We start from the raw sequence: 21,843 nt of genomic DNA, 5'->3' as shown, positions 1-21,843 counted from the left end.
TATAATGATTTGGAGGATATACTGTATTTAGGGTATATTTTACCTAAGTGAAAAAGCCCTAATATGGTCCCTAATCATCAAAATAACATAAAGAGACAAAGAAAATAGTTTGAAATCAGAGAAAAAATCAGCCAATTTTTTTTTTTTAAAGTACCAAGTTTTGCGAGTTGTGACTGATTTATTTGTTGACCAATTCCATTCTATCTTTACATAGTTAGGAAAACATATGCATTCTCCAGGATGTTAAGGTTTCAACAGAATCAGATAATAAACAAAGGAGGAAAAACTAAATTCTTTAAAAAAAAACTCCTAAAAAAAAATTGGGGGACATTGATGAAAGCACAGTAACATATTAACATTGGACAATGTATTTATATGATATATAACAAAATAGAGCATATTAACATAGTTATTCATTATTATTTGTGTTATTATGTATTACTCAGCAATGCTATAAAGGCACCAATTGTATATCCACTTTGTGGACACTTCTTACTACTATTCTTCTTTGAGCGACGGACAGGTGCTTGCATCTCTTTATTACTGCCTAATCCTTTAGTTCCAGTTAGAAGCTGGTCTACTTATCAACAAAACATTCCTATTTTTAAAATTTGTCTAAAATTAATTTCTGAAAGTATTTTGATGAAAATTTCATAACACTGAAGCCAGTAAGTTGGAGATTTGTTTAAAATTTTAAAGTTATTTTTACATAGTTCAAATATTTTTCGCTACCAGGCCCCCAATATGCACGGTAATATGCGCGGTCTAAGGGTTAAGCACAAAAAATATATAGAATTAGTAATTAGTAAGCAAAATGCAATACGAACTGGAAAACAAGTGAATATTTATAAATTCACTGGGTGAAGGCTCTCTGCAAGACTGCGTCTGGCACTTGTAAACGCCTAGTGCACGACCGTGCTGATGCTTTCTGTTTTATCCTGGGATTTTTCACCAATTGTTTTATCACTTGTTTTTCTTTATTTACATCCACAGAGAGCTATTATATTCATATTTGCAACATACATGTAAAACGCGCACAGTAATTGTTTAAAGCGTCATATGATGATTGCATTCCTCTAGTAATATTCATGACGATAATTGCATTCATACCATGAAATAGTAGCAAGATTTTTTTCATGGGTCAAGGTAAACTCCATTACATCCACATAAACCAATTATATCCATATTTGCATAATACATGTAAAACCCAGGCAATAATTATATAAATCTTCATGTAACGATAATTGCATTACCCTGGGAATAGACCTATGACAATAACTGCTGTCTAAGGGTTAAAAATGAGTTGATTTCAGCAGATCCCTGTTATTGATGACGGGGAGTGGAGTGATCGTGACGAAGCTGAGGGAGACGAAGATGAACTGGAGGAGGATGAAGAGGAGGAGGAGGAGGAAGACAGTCCACCAAGTAAAAAGAATAAGGTTGATGAGAAAAATAATGAAGAAACTCGTGCTGATAAACCAGAGACTCCAGCAGCTTCATCGGCCATTAAACAGTTAGTTGACATCATTATGTTTAATTCTCTGTGTCATAAAACTCTGCAATGACTTGTACTGTATTATGATAGTGCAAAATATGTTAGTGTTGTTGAAAATTACAATTTGTTGAGACTTATTAATATAGGAGATATATAAGGGCAGTGAGAACTGTGTTGAGAGCACACTGGGTGGAATGAAAGAAAGTTTCATCAGCAGTGCTTAAACATCACTAAAACATTTTAAGGCAAAATATTTGTGGTTTCTCAGATATCTGGCTAAAAAATTGGTACTTCAGGCTAATAGGTAGAATGAGAACAATGTGCTGCCTTTGGACCCTTGTTGGAGTAAGAAAAAGATAGGTATGGGATGTACTTAGATAACCTGGCAGGTTAGCAGCTTATGTAATAGATATTATATTTTCAGTGTATGATGTATAATACATTTTTAATTGTTCACCTGTTTTACAACATTTTATTACCATTGATTCTTATACTATTGATTCATTCAGCAAGTTGTATTGCGCTCATTAAAAAATGGGTCTAAAAGTTTTTGTTCATATTTTTCTTTCATCCAGGCCTTGTATTTTGATCTTCGACTCTCTCACTGGAGCAAACCGAGCACGGATTGTTGCTACTCTGCGGGACTATCTCATGGTGGAACATAGACTAAGGAAAGGGTCAGAGAAAGCTTATAACAGAGACACCATGAAGGGTGCATGCCCAAGAGTGCCACAGCAGATGAACTATTCAGACTGTGGCATTTACACTTTACAATTTGCAGAAAGTTTCTTTGAGGTAAGAATATTGATGATGTATGTTTTATATACCACTGTGTTTTTACCTTTTGGCTGCTTCTCTGTTGTTCACATTTTTTTGTAATGTGCAACAAACAAGAATAAATAGGATATTTTCTTCATTAGTGGTAGAAAGTTATGTAGGTATGTGAAATGAAAAAAATAATAATTATTCTCCTTGCCATAATGTTGATTTGGCGCACTCGCTAATTATTCTGAAGTTGGCTTCCTTATAAAAACCCACAGGAGGCCTATGGAACATTTGTGTTTACAGTGAGACTTTTGCACCTAGTATTGAATTGTGTATTGTAAATCAAATATACACTATTCTCTAGTATTAGAAATAGCTGTTAGTGTATTACATTTATATAAATGTGAAGGTGTTTACATTTTGAGACAGCTTAAATTATTTTACATTTTTGCAAGTCATCCTTTACTATCACATTCATACGAAAGAAATTTTGATTTATCACAGTAAAGCCCTCTCGGTTTCTCTTGAACATGGACCTGAGCTTATCCAGGACAACAAAATCCCTTTGGCCTTTCTTCCTATTTCCCTGGTGGCAAATAAGTTTTCAGATGATCGTGCTGGGTGTAGGTGATAGGCAATAAAAGTTCAATCCACAACTAAAAGCACTTAAGAGCAGATGCAAAAACTGAACACATTTTCCTAGAAATAACTGGAAATGCAAAGAATGCCGGTTAGATCTCTGCTAACTAACTCTCTGAAACACTATCTTTGTTCATCACTACCAATTCTTAACTGCCACTAGAAGGCAGCACCCTACCTACCGCTGCAGGGTTGGTGGAACAGGCTTCCCTCACTTGTTTGCCTGACACCCACCCACATTCTCCTTGCCTCTGCAGGGAAAGGAGAGCTACTGGAAATCTGGAAAAAAGCAAATGTACTTCCATATTTAAGAAATGGGATAGGCACGAAACACTAAACTATAGACCAGTGTCATTAACATTCATTCCATGAAAAATGCTGGAAAACAAAAAAACAAAAAATAAAGGATTGTAGAACACATGGAGAGAGTAACAACATGGCTCCAGAAAGGAAAATCATGCTTAATAAGCTTGATTGAATTCTTTGATAGTCACCAAAATAAGACAAGAAAGGGAAGGAAGAGTAGGTAGACTGCATCTTCCTAGATTGCCAGAAAGCTTTTGATACAGTTACTCACAAAAGACACTCACAAGATGAAGAGAGAAGCAGGGTAACAGAAACTTCAGGAGGGGCCTGTTTAATAATTATCACTTTCAGCCTCCCGGCGAACAAGGAAAAAAGTTAGCACAATGTGCTCTCGGCGTTTCGGGCGATTGAGCGGAAACACTGAAAAGTGTATACTCTTTTCACTGTCCTGATCTTAATTTTCGATGTACACATTTAATTTTTTTACCAATGTGTTCGCAATAGAATGTTCTAGAAGAACATATTTATAAAATGTCGCCAAACTGTGATTTAAACCACTACCAATAAAGAAACTACGTGGATCACTAGCCGTGAGCTCCAAACAGCGACGAGATGTTTCTATTCTTTTCACGGTTGTCAACTCCACACTTGTCCTACAGCGTTAAATTTGGTATCTTTGAGATCGCAATAAAATTCCCTACACGGACATATGCATATAAATGAAGAATGATGATCGCGGCCCACCCGCAAGAGTGTGGGAAGTGGGCGAAGTGTTATCTGTTACTGCACATCGGCAATCCACAATAGTTTTACCACGAAGATAAAAGACAATGCCGTTCTCCCAAATAGGCGATGTAGCTACTAAAGAAAATGTAAATTTTATGGCAAATATGTTCATACTATCCCCAAGTCGATCGGATAAAAATTGAGTTTTATAGAAATATTTGTTCGTCGGACATGAAAATAATAATAACATACAACATACGGGTGGCTTCAAGTGACCCCCGACGGACTCGCTCTTGTGTCCACGGGACTGGAAAGTGTAAACACTTTCCAGCCCCGTGGAAACTGCTTTCTCTGCTGGAAAGTGTAAACACTTTCCAGCATGCCCGGGGCACTTTTATGCCCCGGGCATGCGCGCCGCCAACTTAGAGGTCACGCCCTTGGCGTACGGGCGATCGTGCGGAAGAGAGCGTGGCAACACTGAAATGTGTATACTCGTTTCAGTTTTCTCGCCTAAATTCTCATGCTGTGCCGTCCGTTTTGGTATCATTGTGTTGGCAATAGAATTCCCTACAGGTGTATATGCATACAATGTCCAAAAGCCCGGTGTGACTCCCCGCAGCAAAGCCTAAAATTACCCGTGAACGAGCACTAATTTGCACACTGCAGCCTTATGTACTCACTTATTTGTGCTTGCGGGGGTTGAGCTCTGGCTCTTTGGTCCCGCCTCTCAACTGTCAGTCAACTGGTGTACAGGTTCATGAGTCTATTGGGCTCTATCATATCTACACTTGAAACTGTGTATGGAGTCAGCCTCCACCATATCACTGCCTAATGCATTCCATTTCTCAACCACTCTGACACTAAAAAAATTCTTTCTAATATCTCTGTGGCTCATTTGGGCACTCAATTTCCACCTGTGTCCCCTAGTGCGTGTGCCCTTTGTGTTAAATAGCCTGTCTTTATCTAACCTGTCAATTCCTCTTGAGAATCTTGTACGTGGTGTTCATGTCCGCCCTAACTCTTCTGTCTTCCAGCGACGTGAGGTTCAATTCCCATATTCTCTCTTCGTAGGTCATACCTCTTAGCCCGGGTACTAGGCAGGTAGCAAACCTTTGAACATTTTCCAGTTTAGTCTTATGCTTGACTAGATATGGACTCCATGCTGGGGCTGCATACTCCAGGATTGATCTGACATAGGTGGTATACAAAGTTCTGAATGATTCCTTACACAAGTGTCCAAATGCTGTTCTTATGTTAGCCAACCTGGCATATGCTGCCGATGTTATCCTTTTGATATGGGCTTCAAGGGACAGGTCTGGCGTGATATCAACCCCCAGGTCCTTCTCTCTCTCTCTGACTCTTGAATTTCATCTCCCAAATGATACCTTGTAACTGGCCTCCTGCTCCCTACACCTATCTTCATTACATTACATTTGCTTGGGTTAAACTCTTAACAACCATTTGTTCGACCATTCCTTCAGTTTGTCTAGGTCTTCTTGAAGTCTCAAGCAGTCCTCCTCTGTCTTAATCATTCTCATAATTTTGGCATCGTCAGCAAACATTGAGAGGAATGAGTTTATACCCTCTGCAAGATCGTTTACGTATATCAGAAACAGGATAGGACCGAGTACAGCGCCCTGTGGGACTCCACTGGTGACTTCACGCTAATCTGAGGTCTCGCCCCTCACTGTAACTCTTTGCTTCCTATTGCCTAGGTATTCCCTTATCCACTGGAGTACCTTACCAGTTACTCCTGCCTGTCTCTCCAGCTTATGTACCAGCCTCTTATGGGGGACTGTGTCAAAATCTTTCCGACAGTCAAAAAAAATGCAGTCTGCCCAGCCTTCTCTTTCTTGCTTAATATTTGTCACCTGGTCGTAGAATTCTATTAAGCCAGTAAGGCAAGATTTACCCTCCCTGAACCCATGTGGCGGGCGATTTGTCACGAAGTCCCGTCTCTCCATATGTGTTACTAAATTTTTTCTCACGATCTTCTCCATCACCTTGCATGGTATACAAGTTAAGGACACTGGCCTGTAGTTCAGTGCCTGTGTATACTCGTTCAGTTTGATAACATCTATTTTCGTGTGTATACTCATTCAGTTTTATAACATCAATTTTCGTGTTACGTCTTTCATTTTGGTATCAAATTGTTTGCAATATAAAGGTGCATATTTTAAAGCTATTCCCATAATAATTGAGCAATAACTGGAATTTTAACAAATATTTTAATTTTGGACGCTCATCGAACGTTTTTGTTCGGGGAGTTCTATCCACTTGTTCGGCTTTTGGTAGCAATATTTTCACTAGAATAGGGGTTTGTTTTGGGATGCTTACCTTTCTGGGTGCCTGACCCGGTCGATGGCAGCCATGAATGCTTCCAACCACACAGGGGCTTATATAGGCCTTTGCTTCCCTTGCCTCTCTGAGGGGGCCAGTTTCTGGCCGTGGTTCCCGGTAGGCCCAAAGAACCCAATACTCGTGACTGATGCCAAAGTCTGACATTAGCATATTACCCTGGATAGCTCTGGGGAGCATCCGGGTCCCACCCAGAAAATGGTGTTTCATTATATTCACCACTGTTCTTTTTTTTTTTTATATATATATATAAGTTGAATTTGTTAAAATGTTGCATTGATTTTTATTTGAGAAAAATTGTGTGTGGACTGGAATTTTAATGTGGATGTAGTTTGTTAATAAAAGCGACCATAATTCTTCATCCACATTATAGTTCTTGTTTTCACATGATGTTTTTCTCAATACTGTCGGCAGTTATTGCAATGCAACTAAAAAGGGGGGTTTCATGCAATGGATAAATTTAATTTACATTCTTGGTTTGTGCTACATCATAATGATGATTAATTTGAGGAAGAAATATTTAGGCATTAAATATATTTCACGATAAATTGTTTAGAATAGTTATATCTATATTCTGCATTAGCTGATGACTTTATTTTTTTTCAGCATCCATTGAAAGACTACACATTCCCAATTCGTACACTTACCGAGTGGTTCCCTCAAGAGGTAGTGAGAGGGAAGCGTGAAGCTATTGCAAAATTGATTGGAAACCTAATGGAACAGCACAACCCTAATCATGCTTCCATAACACTACCCGAAATCTTATTTTCTTCTGACGATAAGAAGGACAAGGACGATATGAGTTTACCTCACATTGGGGCTGCTCCAGAAGCTCAAGATGGCCCCTCTTCAGTTAATAACTCTGTCAACAGGATAGCTGGAAACACCTTACAAACTGAATTTTCATGTCAGGAAAATAGCAAGACTGAAAATGTAATGGGTAAAGAGGGAAGGGCTTCTGTGGGAGTTGGCATATCAAAAGAACCAAAACATAATTTGAATAATTTGTGTCCTAATACATTAAGTGAGAGAAAGTGCAGTGAGGCAGAGGTAAAGGCTCACCAATTGAATGATAGCAGTACAGTTACAAAATCTATTAGTATACCTAATACAATCACACCAACTAAAACTGTTTCAAGTAAACTACTTTCAGCAAAAATTCCTGTTAGTTTTGATCTGATCAAGAGTGAGCCAACTCTTTCTCTGCCAACAAACCAGTCTAATACCAATAAATATTCCATAGCAGCCTATTCACATGAGAAAAGTGCATCTTCCCAAAAGTTGGGTAACACTATCATTACACAAGAAACACACAATAATGTGAAAAGGCAAGTTGTTTTTGAGAGTGACGACTCTATTTTTCCAGCGAAAGTCGATAAAAAAAAAAATCCAATGAAAGAAAATAACACAACACAAATTAAGGAAGCGCGCTTAGTCAGCGAGTTAAATGCTCGGAATAAAAGTGGGCTTAGTTTCCTTCAAGCAGTATATAATGATGATGGTTTAGATGAAGGAACTCGGATGAATAGTAATAAGACTGATGTTCAGTTTAATGGTGATAATTCTGCCATGAGTGGAACTAAGAATATTTTGACTCCTGATATGACTGGTATGCATGGCCAAGTTGTGTATGATAATAAGTTAATGAAAGATAAGTTAAAAATTGCTGAAACCAAGGCAAAACACATAAATGGAACAGTTGAAACTGTTGTTAAAGGTGATCAGTTAATACAAGGTGTTCCCAATACACACACTGCGCATAGCTCGGCAGTTATGTTTGACAAGCCCAAGAGCCTCTATTCTCAGGCTCCTAGTGTTGCACAAATGTCATCACCACCACTGAAATATTCTGTAGCTCCTAAGAATTCCAGTGTTTCAGTTCAAAGTCATAGCAATGCTACTAATCCATTTACACCTGCAGCCGTTAAATCTTTTGCACAATCAGTCACAACTCCTCAGGCAAGAAGATTATCAGGATTAGCAAAAACTGCTTTAAGTTCAAGTTCTTGCATTGTAAATGATGATATTTCTTCAGATTCAGTGAAGTCAGTTGACTCGTCAAGACAAACTGCTATTATTGATAGAGACACGGCGGAAGTTTTGCTCATTATGAATCCAACGAGTCCCGTTTCGAACCACTCTAGATCCAGCAAACCTTCATTAGGAGATTCACCTGCAGAACAGCAGAATATATTTATTGATGAGGATTCAAATTATGGAAATGTAGTTGGAAGCTCTGATAGACAATTGGGGAAGACTGCTCCATCACCCTCATCAAGTAGACCAGTATTGTCATCCACACACGATCGTGGTTGCCATCCCAGTTCTCCAGGGCGCAGAAGTGTTAGCGAATACAGCAGTCATGCTGCTCCTGGTTCTTCGTCCCCAACACTAACTGGACCCTCAACTCCAGCAGTATTTAGGTTCAACGAGCGTGTCAGCTCCTCGGGTAGGACGATTGCGCCTCCAAAACGCTACCTAGATGATGATGAAGCAATGTATGCCAAGAAGCGCCGTGATAAGCCAGGACAGGGTAAACCACGTAATGTTCTTAGATAGGTATGGGATAGTTTAAAAAGTTATGAAGTTTAATGTGGCCAAAAATATGAATTTTAGAGGTAAAAAGCTTAGTGATGAAAATTGAACATGCTTTTCCTCTAGGGAGTAATTCAGGATAAATGATAAAAATTCAATGTAGAAAATAAAGAAAGTTGTCTGCTGTGAAGACTTGAAAGGTTTATAATACACCTAAGGATTCTTGTCCATTGATATGAAGAATTCTCAATTCAAGTACAAGTGAATGTTGTAGCCAAGAGGGTTTTTTTGTTTTTTGTTTTTCCCAAGATTCATTAGTATCACTTCATTCTGAATTTTGTTTTATTGCCTAGACCATAACATTAATAGTTAATAAACATTGCACATTCTTAAAGCCCCACATCTGAGTTGTTAGAATCATACCAGGTTCTATATTATTGGACACTTAATTTATGTTATCAGACAAATTAATGAGACTGAAGTATTTTGAAAAATGCAGTTTAAGGTTTACCTGCATTAAATTGTACTTTATATAAAGTGAGAAGGCAGCATAACCATCCCACCATGGCTTGACGAGGTACTTGGTGTGAAATGCACTTGCAAGTGATACTACACGAGCCACACTGTCGGAGAATTGTCAAGAGTGGTTTTTGGCGTTTCTTTTTTTCTCTGTTAAGATTATAAGTGACCGAATATCAGTATAGTAATAACTTTCATCCCTAGCAAAGAATTGGCTTAACCAGGTACATTATAAACAAATTAACATTCAAAATTGGGTATTCATTACTGACATGAAGAAGACTACAGGTGGATTGCAGATATGCCTGGTAATTGACAATTTACTCTTATTTTCAAATGAAGTTATATTAAAGATAATATATATATTGTATTTGTATTTATATTTTTCATGCACAAGTTTGAACATAAAAATGAAAGAGGACATCCATGTTGTATTTATAAATTGTTGGTGTTAGATATTATTGTGGAGAAGTTGAGGATATGAACTACAAATCTGCTATGTTAGCAGTATACAAAACACACACACACACACACACATTAATAATTTATTTGTTTTCACATTGTTGTGAAAATCAGTTTGATAAATACAGTATATACATATCCACTGGTCTAATCCTTAGACATATGTATATAAAGCCAATGTCAATACCATATAGTCAGGTTTGTGTATGGATACGTTTATATTGGACAGCTTTGGAACTCCCAAAATATCTCTCAGGAAAGCAACAAAAAAGTTAAATCAATGAGGTTTAATAATTTTTGCAGTTATAATGTAAGTAATGAACCTCTTGTACAAATTTGCAGTTTAACTTAAAACTTTGTACAATGTTGCACTTGAGTTACTACTTATTAAATAGCAATGACAGAAGGAACATAGACATTAACAAGATCATAGATTTGTGTCCCTTGTATATATATTGATTGGAGAAAAATCTGTAAGTAACGGTGCTCTGTATGCAAGTTCAATAATGTATAGGCCTGAAATGGAATCTCTTGGATAAAATGATTATTTATGGTGATAAATGTGAAATGAAATTCCTGACATCCTATATCATGTGTTTTAGCACACTGGAAGGTGTTTGCAGAGATCATGTCTTGCAACACATTTTCAACATAATCTGGATTGCAAATCTGTGATGAATATTATCCTGTGTGACCAGAAATGTTTCTCTTCAACACCTTGTTATTGATATGTAAATATGTATGTAAATGTCTGGCATGTGTATACAGTACAGTTAATTGTTTTCACTGGTTCAATTTGTTTATTTTTACGTTACTTTTCCTAGAGTTTTTTTTTTTTTTTTATGTATAGTGTGTAATTTCCATGTTTCTTTTATGCCTCGCCTACTAAGTTTTTCATAAGTTGCTTGTGTCATTTGTAGTAATATTTATAATAGGACCAAAATTCTTTTCTGGGTAATGTTGAAGGGTGTTGTGAGTTGGGTCAGGAGTTTGTGATGCAACTTAATTATAAATTTAAATGTTTGTTGTTTTGTTTGATTAATAGATGTTTAGGAAGATGTTTTTGGTCACACATTTCATTATAAAGGTTCTGAAATAAATTTCCATAATATTGGAGAATTAAACTCCATTTATTATTTTGTAAGTAACCTTGCTGTATGAATAAATGATATTTTTTCTTTATTTACCTTTTTTTTTCCAAGATGGTGATATATTATTAGAATTGAATGTATTTGTTTGAATAGGTTCTGTGAAATATCCAAGTTATATAATGTGAAAATATATTAAAAGTATTACAATTAAAATATATTCTCAAGTAAAAAAACATTCCTGAAATATCTACATTGCAAATTTTGGAGCTTGTTCCGTGAAGTCCAGATGCTGGAAAAGACTACAGGCAAACTTTCCCTACTATTGTGGAAATTTATATGTAAAAACTTAAGAAGTAACACATCCTTGAAGGCTGGTGCCTTTATAGGCTAAATGCTTCAGTGATTCAAAGGGTTGTTGAGGATGCCTTAAATTTCTCAGCGAACCCAAAAAGTAATAATCAATAAAGTAAAATCTGGACTATCTACCATGAAAGGATGGTCCCAGAAAACTGGTTGTTTCAGTACATTTTCTTGTTCATATATTAAACACAAGTGACGCAAACTATAGTAATGTATCAATGTTTAAAGATCGTTTTACGAGAGGCAGTATAGACTATAGAGGACACGCCACATCTCCAAACTGAAGTAAATAAGGTCTTCCAATAGGTTACAGAAAACATGATGTTCAGTGAAAGTAAGTTAAAAGTTACTCTGATACGGAAAAGTTAGAATATTAAAACAGGAACCATATATAAAATGTACTGTAGTTAAATCACACAACAAAGAAAATAATGAAGACAAGATATGGGAGTAATCATGGCTAAATATTTTACCATTAAAGAAAGCAATATAAATATTAAAAAAAAAAAAAAAGACAGGCTGGGTAACAAGAACCATTCAAACAAGATGTCAAACCAATGACGGTACTTTTTAAGATACTAATGCTTTTTAGGGTGGAATCTTGTTGCACTAACAATCACATCCATACCTGGATAATTCCCTGACCCGGAGAAAGTGCAAAGATCTATTACTGCACAAAACTTCTATTTATATAAATCCAAACTAATTTATAACAAATACAACTTTTGAAGAGACTTGGATGCAGAAACAGGTCATGTGCCGCTATCTATTATCGGTATTTTACCACAAGAAAGGCGTCTGTATACGTCCCTGTGTACGTCCCTCCCAAGTCTCCACCACATCTACAACTTCACTGAAGGTCATGGAGCAATGTTCTTAGATGCTCTACACTGAATTTCTACAACACCAGTTAGTAAGTACAAACGGTAAAATATTTGTGATTTATCATAATATACCTTGTAGTAACAATGCTTGTGAAGATATTCTTGTAAGGTGAGCAAGAGAGATAACATAATATACATAATTTAGATATAAGCTGTACACATTTGTTGTTTCCATTCATACGATAATTGTGGTGTTAGGTATGACCTGCTGGACCATCTTGAGACAAAACTTGACTTTCTGGCGTCAATAGTTTTTTTGTAAAGCATTTACAGAGGGCAGGGCCTGTCGCTGATTGCTTAATTTCTATATTATAATTACTCGCATCTTTGACAAGGAAAAACGAAAACATCTTGCAAAACATGCTTCAGTGCGTGCTGGTTGTAAACTCGTCATCTTGAGATGATTTCGAGGCTTAGCGTCCCCGCGGCCCGGTCCTCGACCAGGCCTCGGTTTTGTTACACACACCCCGGAAACAGCCCGTAGCAGCTGTCTAACTCCCAGGTACCTATTTACTGCTAGGTAACAGGGGCATCAGGGTAAAAGAAACCTCATTTTGTTTCCGCCTCTACCGGGGATCGAACCCGGAATCTCAGCACTACGAATCTGAAGTGCTGTCCACTCAGCTGTCATAACCCCCCTCCCCTCGTGGGTAAACTACTGGTAAGTTTACAAATAACTTGACGAAAAAGTATGCAAGTACAGTAATGTTAAATTTGTATCATCCGCTATATAGATCAGTCATGTGCACACATCCATAATTTATTTTTGTTAAATAAATTATGAATTTTCAATGTTAATAATTGTTCATATGCTCAGCGACATTACACTCAAACTGTAATCAGTATACAAATTTTGTTGCATTTATTTCTGAGATTTTATTTACACTAAATTCATAGTTATAATTAAATGTAATTTGGAAAATGAAAACAAAAGAGGTTATAAACATTTCAGGCGTCAGAGAGCGGAGGGGGCGAAGAATTGGGAGCGGGCGAGCTTGGATCACTATGGTGGCAATTCCATATCTATCCCTCTCGTTGCACTGGTAATTCTCTAGCAGTGTCTGCCGAGATCACACAACCCAACATATTCCTCGTTCTGAAATCATTTATAATGCATCTGACTGCATCAGCTCAACATCTAATCACAGGCAACAACTCTGATATAGTTTCAACAAGAATTTTTTTCATTTCCCCCCCGCAATTGAAGGAAAATATGTTTAATAATTTACCCAATATTTCATTTCATTAACGTAATTTTTTCTATATTATTATACAGTACAAAGTTTACATTGTAATATACAAATTGTTTACACATTTCCAGACATCGGTGAACTGTTATAATGTGTTTTTATTAACAATTCCAGAAATAAACTGCAAAAGAAAAGCCATATTTAATAAAAAAATTTATTTATATAGTTTGGTTCTATTAAATTAGCTCCCTAATTCTAAATAGAACCCATGAAAATTATAACGAGTTCTATAAAATTAGTAACCCTAATTCAATATAGAACTGGGGAGACGAATCATACAAACTGAGAGAGGTTTGAGTGCCAAGGAAATGGATCAGTAATACTGAGCGCCTCTAGCTGCCCCACACTGCTCGCGTCTTCAATCAAAAACGTCCAACTCTACTCTATCTACAAAAATGAAATAAGAACTGTAGTATGTTCGATAATTTCTTTACACTGTGTTTTAATGAATACAAACAATATTTAATATATACAATTAAAATCAAAATTAAAATTCATTGGTTCTAAATGTTCATAGAAAATGACTGATAAATTAAAAAAACTATTACTGCCTAACAATATCATCTGGAACAATTATAAAAGTGTATTAAATTTGTTAATTATTTTCCTGGATGCACTATATTTTATTATATTGTTATACAAAACTTATTACTTTGCACCTACCTTAGTATATACCTACCCTAGTATACACATACACTAATATACACATCCACTCATATATACATACATTAGCATATAATACAGTAAAGTGGCTCATTATAATGTATTACTCACAGTTCAATGTTAATACTGTATAAAGAAATCTTTCCTTCGATTATAACCTTCGAATTAATAATGTTTCAGATCAGAATATACCTCAATAATAAGTAATGTCAAAAGGATGTTTGGATAATAAAAGTAATGTAATAACAACCTATTATCTCATGGAGTAACAGCACTTCGTGTTGGCTTCGGTGAACTGCTGGAATCAAGTTTGGAGAGACTTGAAAATGTTCGAAGATCAGCAGATGTGGCTGTGTTCTCTCTCTTTGGAACTGCTCGTGCAGGCAAGGGAGAGTCTAGTTGTGAGAGGCGGGAAGGAATGCTGGAATCATTGAGATGTGGGACAGATTTTGTAGGAGGAGAGGACGTACAACTACCACTGTCGGAACCACCACTTGAGCCACCGTTAAGAGTGATGCGTTCCCGAGGTGGGTAGTTCTCTATTAGAGAAAATTCTCGTTTACCAGATGAATCCCTGTCACCAGTTGGTATTCCTTGATCGTCATCAAGGTCCTTCTCGTGACCAATCTCCTTGCTTACATTACGTCTAGCATCCCGCAGTGATGCTGCCAACCGCAGTCGTCGCCTGTGATCAGTATGACCAGGGCGGCTTGCCCCATCATCCACAGCATTGGCGTCAGGTTGTGAGCCGAGGTCGGAAGGTTCAGGCGTGGTGACCGGGCTGGGTGTTGGAGTGGCAAGTGGGGTGATTATGAAGCCTTCTTCTTTACACGACCTTGGAGAGCGCCGGCTTCGTCTTACCCTGCGTCTCTCCTCGACTCCTTCCTGTTAAAAGTGCAAGCATCATTTACAATAATAATGCCTGTGCATATTCTTTGCCATGTTATAGTTGAATAAAGTCCACATCAAAATACAATTGTAGGTTTAACAAAGACACTTGTTAAACTGCAATATTACCCCTCAACTCTTGCATGCAACAAAAGCTCATTCTTGGTGTGATTACAGTTTACAGGTGCATTGATGGTTTGATAATTTATGCCTTTTTAAAATGGTAAAATCAATCTTTTATTTGAATATGGACTACTAAGGTTGTAAGTATGGCCAACATGCAAGTTTTTTTTTTTTTTTTTTTTTTTATTTTTATAAAAATACACAATGTACAAAACAGACACCCGCCGAACAAACAAGTTATGAACATACACAGGACAATATAACAAAGGAAGTAAACCACGGATACACTAAACATACCCAACAAAAACCAAGAAAGAAAACACATGACACAAGGCACAAAAAAAAGAGAACCCAGAAACGGGGACAGTATGTACCACAAAAAACAGAACATGTCATTAATAGCACACAATAGAAATAACATAAACAGGCACTCCACACAACCTTAAGTACAGAAATACAAAAGGAGAGCGCACATACAAGCCCAGCCCAACAACCCAAACACAGGTGCATAAAAGTATAGAACAACAGGCCTCCGAAACCCCTAAGAGGCAAAATTACAAAACTACATTAAACAAAAAACATGGAAATACATACATTGAAAGTCAAACAGAAATAACTGAGTACATTTCTTTTTTCTTACTCCGTTTCCTCAAGCATAATTAAAAAGACATAATACAAAGGCAGAACACAAAACACAAATCAAGAAAGAACAGATAAATAATACATAAATAGCACAAGGCAAAGTACATGGCACATAAAAAGAGAAATAACAATCAGTAATGGCAAAAAAACACTCATAACACAGGAACAGGTACATGAAAAGGGGGGGGGGGAGGACAAAACATAACCCGGGCACCCCAACCCCCCCACACAGAAAATCACAAAAGACAGAAGAGGCACGCTCCAAACAGAGGAGCACATAAGCATACATACCATAAAGAACAAAAATGCACAAAACATAAAACCCATACAAGGCAAACAAAAAGGCCCACGCAGGAGCCAGGGAAACATAAAAACCACACCCACACACAAGCACACCCAACGAAACACACACCCACAGGAGCAACCACAACAGAACAAAACAACCACACACACACACACACACACCCCGCCCAACCCCCGCCGAGGAGGCCCATCGGAGGACCGGGGACCGAAAACAAACCGGAACAAGACCCACCCAACCAACCCACAGCCAACATCCACGAGCCCAACCACGACCAATCACTCAAAAGCAGCCCCACGAACATACGCACCAGTAAACCAACCACAAAAATCATCCGGAAAAGCACGCTGCAGCCACCACCAGGTGAACCGTAAGCGCCCTCTCAAAACCCCAAACCCTATCAACCCATAACCCTCCCTCCGGCCAACCCACACACAATACACATAGTCAGCGACAAGAAGACAGAGCGTATTACGCACCCGTCGAGAGCCCCGCGGAAAAGACAAAAACAAAAAACGGCAAAAAACCACCCCGACATCCCGGCCCACAAACCACGGCCAACACAGCACGAAACCAAGCAAGCAAACCACTCAGCCTCTCACAAAAATAGAAAACATGTAACTGAGTTTCAGGCAAACCACAGTGGACACATGCGTCAGAGGCACGCAAACCCAGCATGTACAACCGGTCATTTGTCGCCAACGACAAATGCAACATGCGAAACAACAACTCCCGCTGCTGCGGCGCCAAAAACCGCGCCCCTAACGCCGCCCACACCTTCCCCCAATCCCAACACGGGAATAAAGACTCCACCCGCGGCTGAACACGACAAAATAGAACCCCATAAATCGCCTTCACTGAGAGAGACATATAACCCGGACAACGACAGACAGCCCGAAGAATGTCCACCGCCCAGGAGTAAACAGGAGGGGTACAAAAGGCCACCTCCCGACAAACACCGCAATCCACCAAAAAACTAAACCGGACCGAACAATAAAAAACACACAAAGCATTGAGCCCCCCACCCAACGCTAAACCCTGACGCAACGAGACCCAGAACAGCGCCCGAGCCCTGGTAAACACATCAGGAATACCAACCCCACCTTCCCGCACCGCTAACACCAACGTCGAGCGACGAACCGGGTGGTAACGACCACACCACACGTACCTATAAACCTGACGTTCCAACCCCAGAGCCAGCCGGCGATCTAGGGGGAAACACCGAGCCACGAACCAGACACGTGACAGAACTTTACAAGTAACAAGCAACGCCCGCTGATAAATTGTTAACGGGCGCGCAGCCAACAACCCAACCGCAACACCAACACTACGAGAAACCGCACCCCAATTAAATTCCAAAGATCTCTCGTAAGAAGCGAACCAGGTGATCCCCAGAACTCGCAGAGAGGAGACCACCGGAAACCAAGACCCCTCCCACACAAGGCGAGAGGACCACTCACCGATACCCATAAGACCAGATTTGGCACGATTGACCTGGGCCCCAGTGGCCAACTCAAACCTCTCAACCACGACCTGGACAGCCCGAACAGAACCAGCAGAGGCCACGAACAGGATGGTATCATCCGCATAACCGCAGATGGGTAACCGAAGATCAGAAGGCAGCCGGGGGGGACGGATCAATGCACAAGCCTTGACCGCCCGAAAAAAAGGCTCCTGAAAGAGCACATAAAGGAGCATGGAAAGCGGACAACCCTGCCTCACCGAACGGCGGACAGGGAAAGGAGCACTCAAGAACCCATTGATGCAAACCCGACTGCAACACTGAGCGTACAACATACGCACCCAACGAACAAACAAAGGCGGAAAACCAAGCCTCTCTAACACACGAAAAACAAAAGCTAACGAAACACGGTCAAAAGCCTTAGACCAATCCAGGCAAAGCATCGCTGCAGACAAGCGAGAGCCCGACACGTACAGAAGCACATCCCGAAATAACGCATTGCACTGCAGTAACGAGCGACCTGGAACACCACAAAACTGTTCCACGGAAACCACAGACGCAACCACACGGCGACACCGACCAGCTAAAATCTTGGACAGGATCTTATAGTCCACATTCAACAAAGTAATGGGTCTCCAGTTCGAGAAGAACCGCAAATCGCCCGGCTTCGGGAGCAGCCGCACAATCCCAACGCACTGAGATACAGGCAGAACGCACCCCCGGAGGCAAGTCCGGACCACCTCCAAAAGAACATCACCCAACACATCCCAAAAGGCAACATAAAACTCGACAGGAAGACCATCCGAGCCCGGCACCTTCCCGGAACGAAATGACCTCACCACACCGAAAAGCTCCCCCAACGAAACATCTTCCTCCAAACCAACACAATCAGCAGCAGACAACCCCGGAGCACAACCACCCAAAAAACCTTCCGCAATCGCGTCGTCCCCTACCACCTCCCTATAGAGCGCAACCAACTCTTGCCGCACATAATGCAACACACCACCGGTGTCCGAAACAACAGACCCATCCGGCCTTTGCAGAGCCGTAAAAAGAACACCGTCCCGCGCAGCCTTCACCTTCCCTAAAAGATAAGGAGAGAGCCGTTCCCCGTCAACACGTTCACTCACACGAGCACGCACACGAACACCCTCGGCCCACTCATTCCGCAAACCACAAATACGCTCCTTACACTCCGCAATCTCCCCAAAACAGTCAATCCCAGCATTGTACCGCACATACAACCGCGAAAGCCTCGCCTGGAACAACCGCAGCAACCCAAACCTTCCAGCAGCCTCACGTTTGGCAGCCACCCGAAAAAAACAACCGACATTGCTCCTTACACCACTCCCACCAATCTAAAACAGAAGGAAAATCACACCGCCGGGCGAGAACCCCGACCCACCAAACCCGAAACTGCCCACAAACCCTCGGAGAACGCAACAACCCACAATTCAGCTTCCACCACCCCGCGCCGACCCGTACCTGACTGGGCACACCAACCCGGACCACCACGAGACTATGGTCCGAGAAAGCAACCGGGACAGTGTGGAAAGCAAACACAGAACACCCCCCGCCAGTAACATACACGCGATCAATCCGCGAACGCGCCCCATGCGCAGCAAAAGTAAAGGACAACTCGCCCCCATAGAGCACAGCAGCATCCTTGAAACCGCAAGAACGCACCACCTCCAGCAGCGCACCCGAGACATTCTGCGGGCGGGCGCTACTACAGTCCCGCGCACTCGTCACACAGTTAAAATCACCACCAAAAACCATACTCCGCGTATCATGACGCAGTTAAGGGAGAAGCCCCACCCGAAAAAACTCCTCCCGTTCCCGACGGCGAGCCACCCCCGAGGGGGCGTACACCGTCAGGAACGGAAGAATGACCCCCAAAAACTCAACCCTCACAAACAAAACCCGCCCATCTTCATCCATCTCCGTGTGAAGCACGGAGAAGGAAGCCCTCCTAGAAAACAACATAAGCGTCCCCCCGAAGGACGTCCTCGGCGGGTTGAGCACAACATGAAAATGCGCACTTAAACACTGCAGCACAGACACCTCACGAACATTATGCTCCTGGATCAGAGCCACATCCACACGCTGCTCCTGCAGAACATCCAACAGGCCCAACTGGACCCCAAGATCATTCAAACCACGAACATTGAAAGACGCACAGACAACAGAGGGCGCCATCGGGAGAACCTCAGGACACCCCCAACCCAACGCGTCCCCCAGGGGACACAACCGCACCCGCAGCGGGAGCCACATCCACACCACCAGGCTCAACCCCCTGCCGCACCCTGGAAGACGACCGGCCAGGAACCGCCTTCAAAATCACAGGAGATACACCATGCGAAGAGGGCGCCCCAGGCGTCGAGGACACCATCCACAGTTTTTCCACTTCCTCCGCTGCCCCGAGCCCGACACCACGCTCAATGCCCCGCTCATCCCCAGATCCCGCTTCCGAAGGGGGAGGAGGAACCACTGGAGAAGCGGAGGGAGGAGCACCAGCCAAAGGCACACCACCCGAAGCCTCGATCCTCTTCCCAGGGGGGCCCCTGCTGCGCGACCGATCCCTCGGAGCGCGCTTTCGTCGAGGAACAGAAGAGCCCAATGCAACCACAGGAGGCACAGCACAAGCGACAGCAGGCGGCTGCGCCACGGCACCAGCATCAGGAACACCGCTAGGCTGGCCGTCAGGAGACACAGTATCAACACCGCCCCTGGCCTCGGGAAGCACACTGGCCACTGCACACGGGTCGCCCTCCGGCACTACACCACACACGTCGGATTTCAAGGAGACACTCGGGTCGCGATGTACCTCCGCCGCCACCAGCATAGGCGCACCCGAAGCAGGAGCCGCGAGAGCATCAGAGTCAACAGACAGAGTAGAGGACCCAGCAGCAGACGGAGAGGTAGGGACAGCTGGGGACGACGCCTCCAGAGGCACACCTACAGAGCCCGGGCCCGCTGGGGGCGCCCGGGCCCGCTGGGGGCGCCCCAGCCTCCGGCAGAAGTGGAAAATCATCCGCATGGAAAACCGATGGGTCCTCCGGGCGAGGGGCACGGCAAGCTGCAGCGAAATGGCCAATCTCACCACACCGGAAACAGGAGCGAGTCTGCCCCTGGTAGAACACACGCACATAAAACCCACACACAGCCACCCGAGAGGGAATAGCCCCAGAGAGCCGCATGCGCAAAGTACGGGCACCCATACGGAGCCCCTTCAGGCGCCCACTAAGCAGACAGGCATGACGCTGCCCCACCACCTCACCATACCGACGGAACGCGGCGGACAGCTCCTCCTCAGGAAACTGCACCGGCGCACCATGAACGCTCACATACGTCAGGGGGCCCCACGGATCGGAGACCTCCACCGTCACAGCAGAACCTGGAAGTACATGCGTCCGTGTACCCCATCGACGCACAAACAGCTGATACACCTGCGCCGAGGAGAATGTCACCGCCACCCGGGTAGGGGAAAGTTTCTCAACACCGTAGAGATCTTGGTACTCAACACGCATGACGTCCATAAGGGCAACCTCCACCAAGGGCCAGTCAATGGGGGCCGAGAAATCAAGCCGGGCGGTGTCGACCCGGCGAACACGGCCACCACTAGTCGACGCCATGACACCCGCCAGGCCCCGGCCAATGGCCGCACCACACCGTCAACAAGACGACCACCACGCAGCAGGTACAGGTCAACACTGACAGCCCGGGCCGAACGTCAGCGCCCTCCGGTAGCAGAGCGGCGAGTCCATGAATAAAGTCCACATCAAAATACAATTGTAGGTTTAACAAAGACACTTGTTAAACTGCAATATTACCCCTCAACTCTTGCATGCAACAAAAGCTCATTCTTGGTGTGATTACAGTTTACAGGTGCATTGATGGTTTGATAATTTATGCCTTTTTAAAATGGTAAAATCAATCTTTTATTTGAATATGGACTACTAAGGTTGTAAGTATGGCCAACATGCAAGTGGTATGCCTGGGCTGCAGATTGAGTGTGAGTTGAGTTTAGGTCATTTATTATGCACCCCATACCCATCCCGTGGGCGGTAGTGGAAAGGGTTACAGAGGCACATAATGGGCTCAGGGACTGAACCCCACAATTCATTTAGCTAAGCAAGTTACAATCTTGATGAGCTAGTTACAAAATTTAATATAAGTCGTCACATCAACAATGGGTTCGAGATCGACCTCAAGTGCAGTTTCTAAATTAAGAAACTGACATATGTGGAGAGCTAGTGTCAAAATTTATATGTTTGTCCTGCACACCGCCCCCCATCCAGTGGGCAGCGGTGGATAGGTTACAATTGAGTGTGACGGAGACGACATGTTAAAAGAAGTAGAGATTTATTTTGA

General features: G+C 41.9%; 2 protein-coding genes across 3 annotated transcripts in view; one reads left to right on the top strand and one right to left on the bottom strand.

The window, feature by feature from the left end:
• The first annotated feature begins 1,193 nt into the window (after positions 1-1,193).
• On the top strand, positions 1,194-10,987 carry LOC138372941 (uncharacterized). Its single transcript, XM_069338774.1, has 3 exons — positions 1,194-1,513; positions 2,071-2,290; positions 6,896-10,987. Exons 2-3 carry the CDS (start codon positions 2,147-2,149, stop codon positions 8,846-8,848), a joined length of 2,097 nt encoding a protein of 698 aa, XP_069194875.1. The 5' UTR covers positions 1,194-1,513; positions 2,071-2,146; the 3' UTR covers positions 8,849-10,987.
• A 2,543-nt stretch (positions 10,988-13,530) lies between these two features.
• The window catches only part of LOC123757950 (lebercilin-like protein), a 60,857-nt gene continuing 52,544 nt past the window's right edge, over positions 13,531-21,843 (bottom strand). The window contains exons 10-11 of one of the 2 annotated variants that reach the window (XM_069338773.1): positions 14,304-14,938; positions 13,531-13,777 (exon numbers count right to left, since the gene is read on the bottom strand). In XM_069338773.1, the coding sequence (XP_069194874.1) occupies positions 14,312-14,938 (627 nt within the window). In that variant the 3' untranslated portion in view covers positions 13,531-13,777; positions 14,304-14,311. Of the gene's footprint in view, positions 14,939-21,843 lie in introns of both variants that reach the window. The other variant, XM_069338772.1, reaches the window with a different exon arrangement.

This window comes from Procambarus clarkii, chromosome 40 (assembly GCF_040958095.1).
Source record: "Procambarus clarkii isolate CNS0578487 chromosome 40, FALCON_Pclarkii_2.0, whole genome shotgun sequence".
Classification (NCBI taxonomy): Eukaryota; Metazoa; Arthropoda; class Malacostraca; order Decapoda; family Cambaridae; genus Procambarus; species Procambarus clarkii.
This window is presented reverse-complemented; position numbering and strand designations above follow the sequence as displayed.

Excerpts from the sequence above, each read along its gene's own strand:
- LOC138372941 (XM_069338774.1), top strand. The coding sequence starts at position 2,147 with ATGGTGGAACATAGACTAAGGAAAGGGTCAGAGAAAGCTTATAACAGA. Across the intron at positions 2,291-6,895 it reads TTGCAGAAAGTTTCTTTGAG|CATCCATTGAAAGACTACAC; the intron begins GTAAGAATATTG and ends ATTTTTTTTCAG.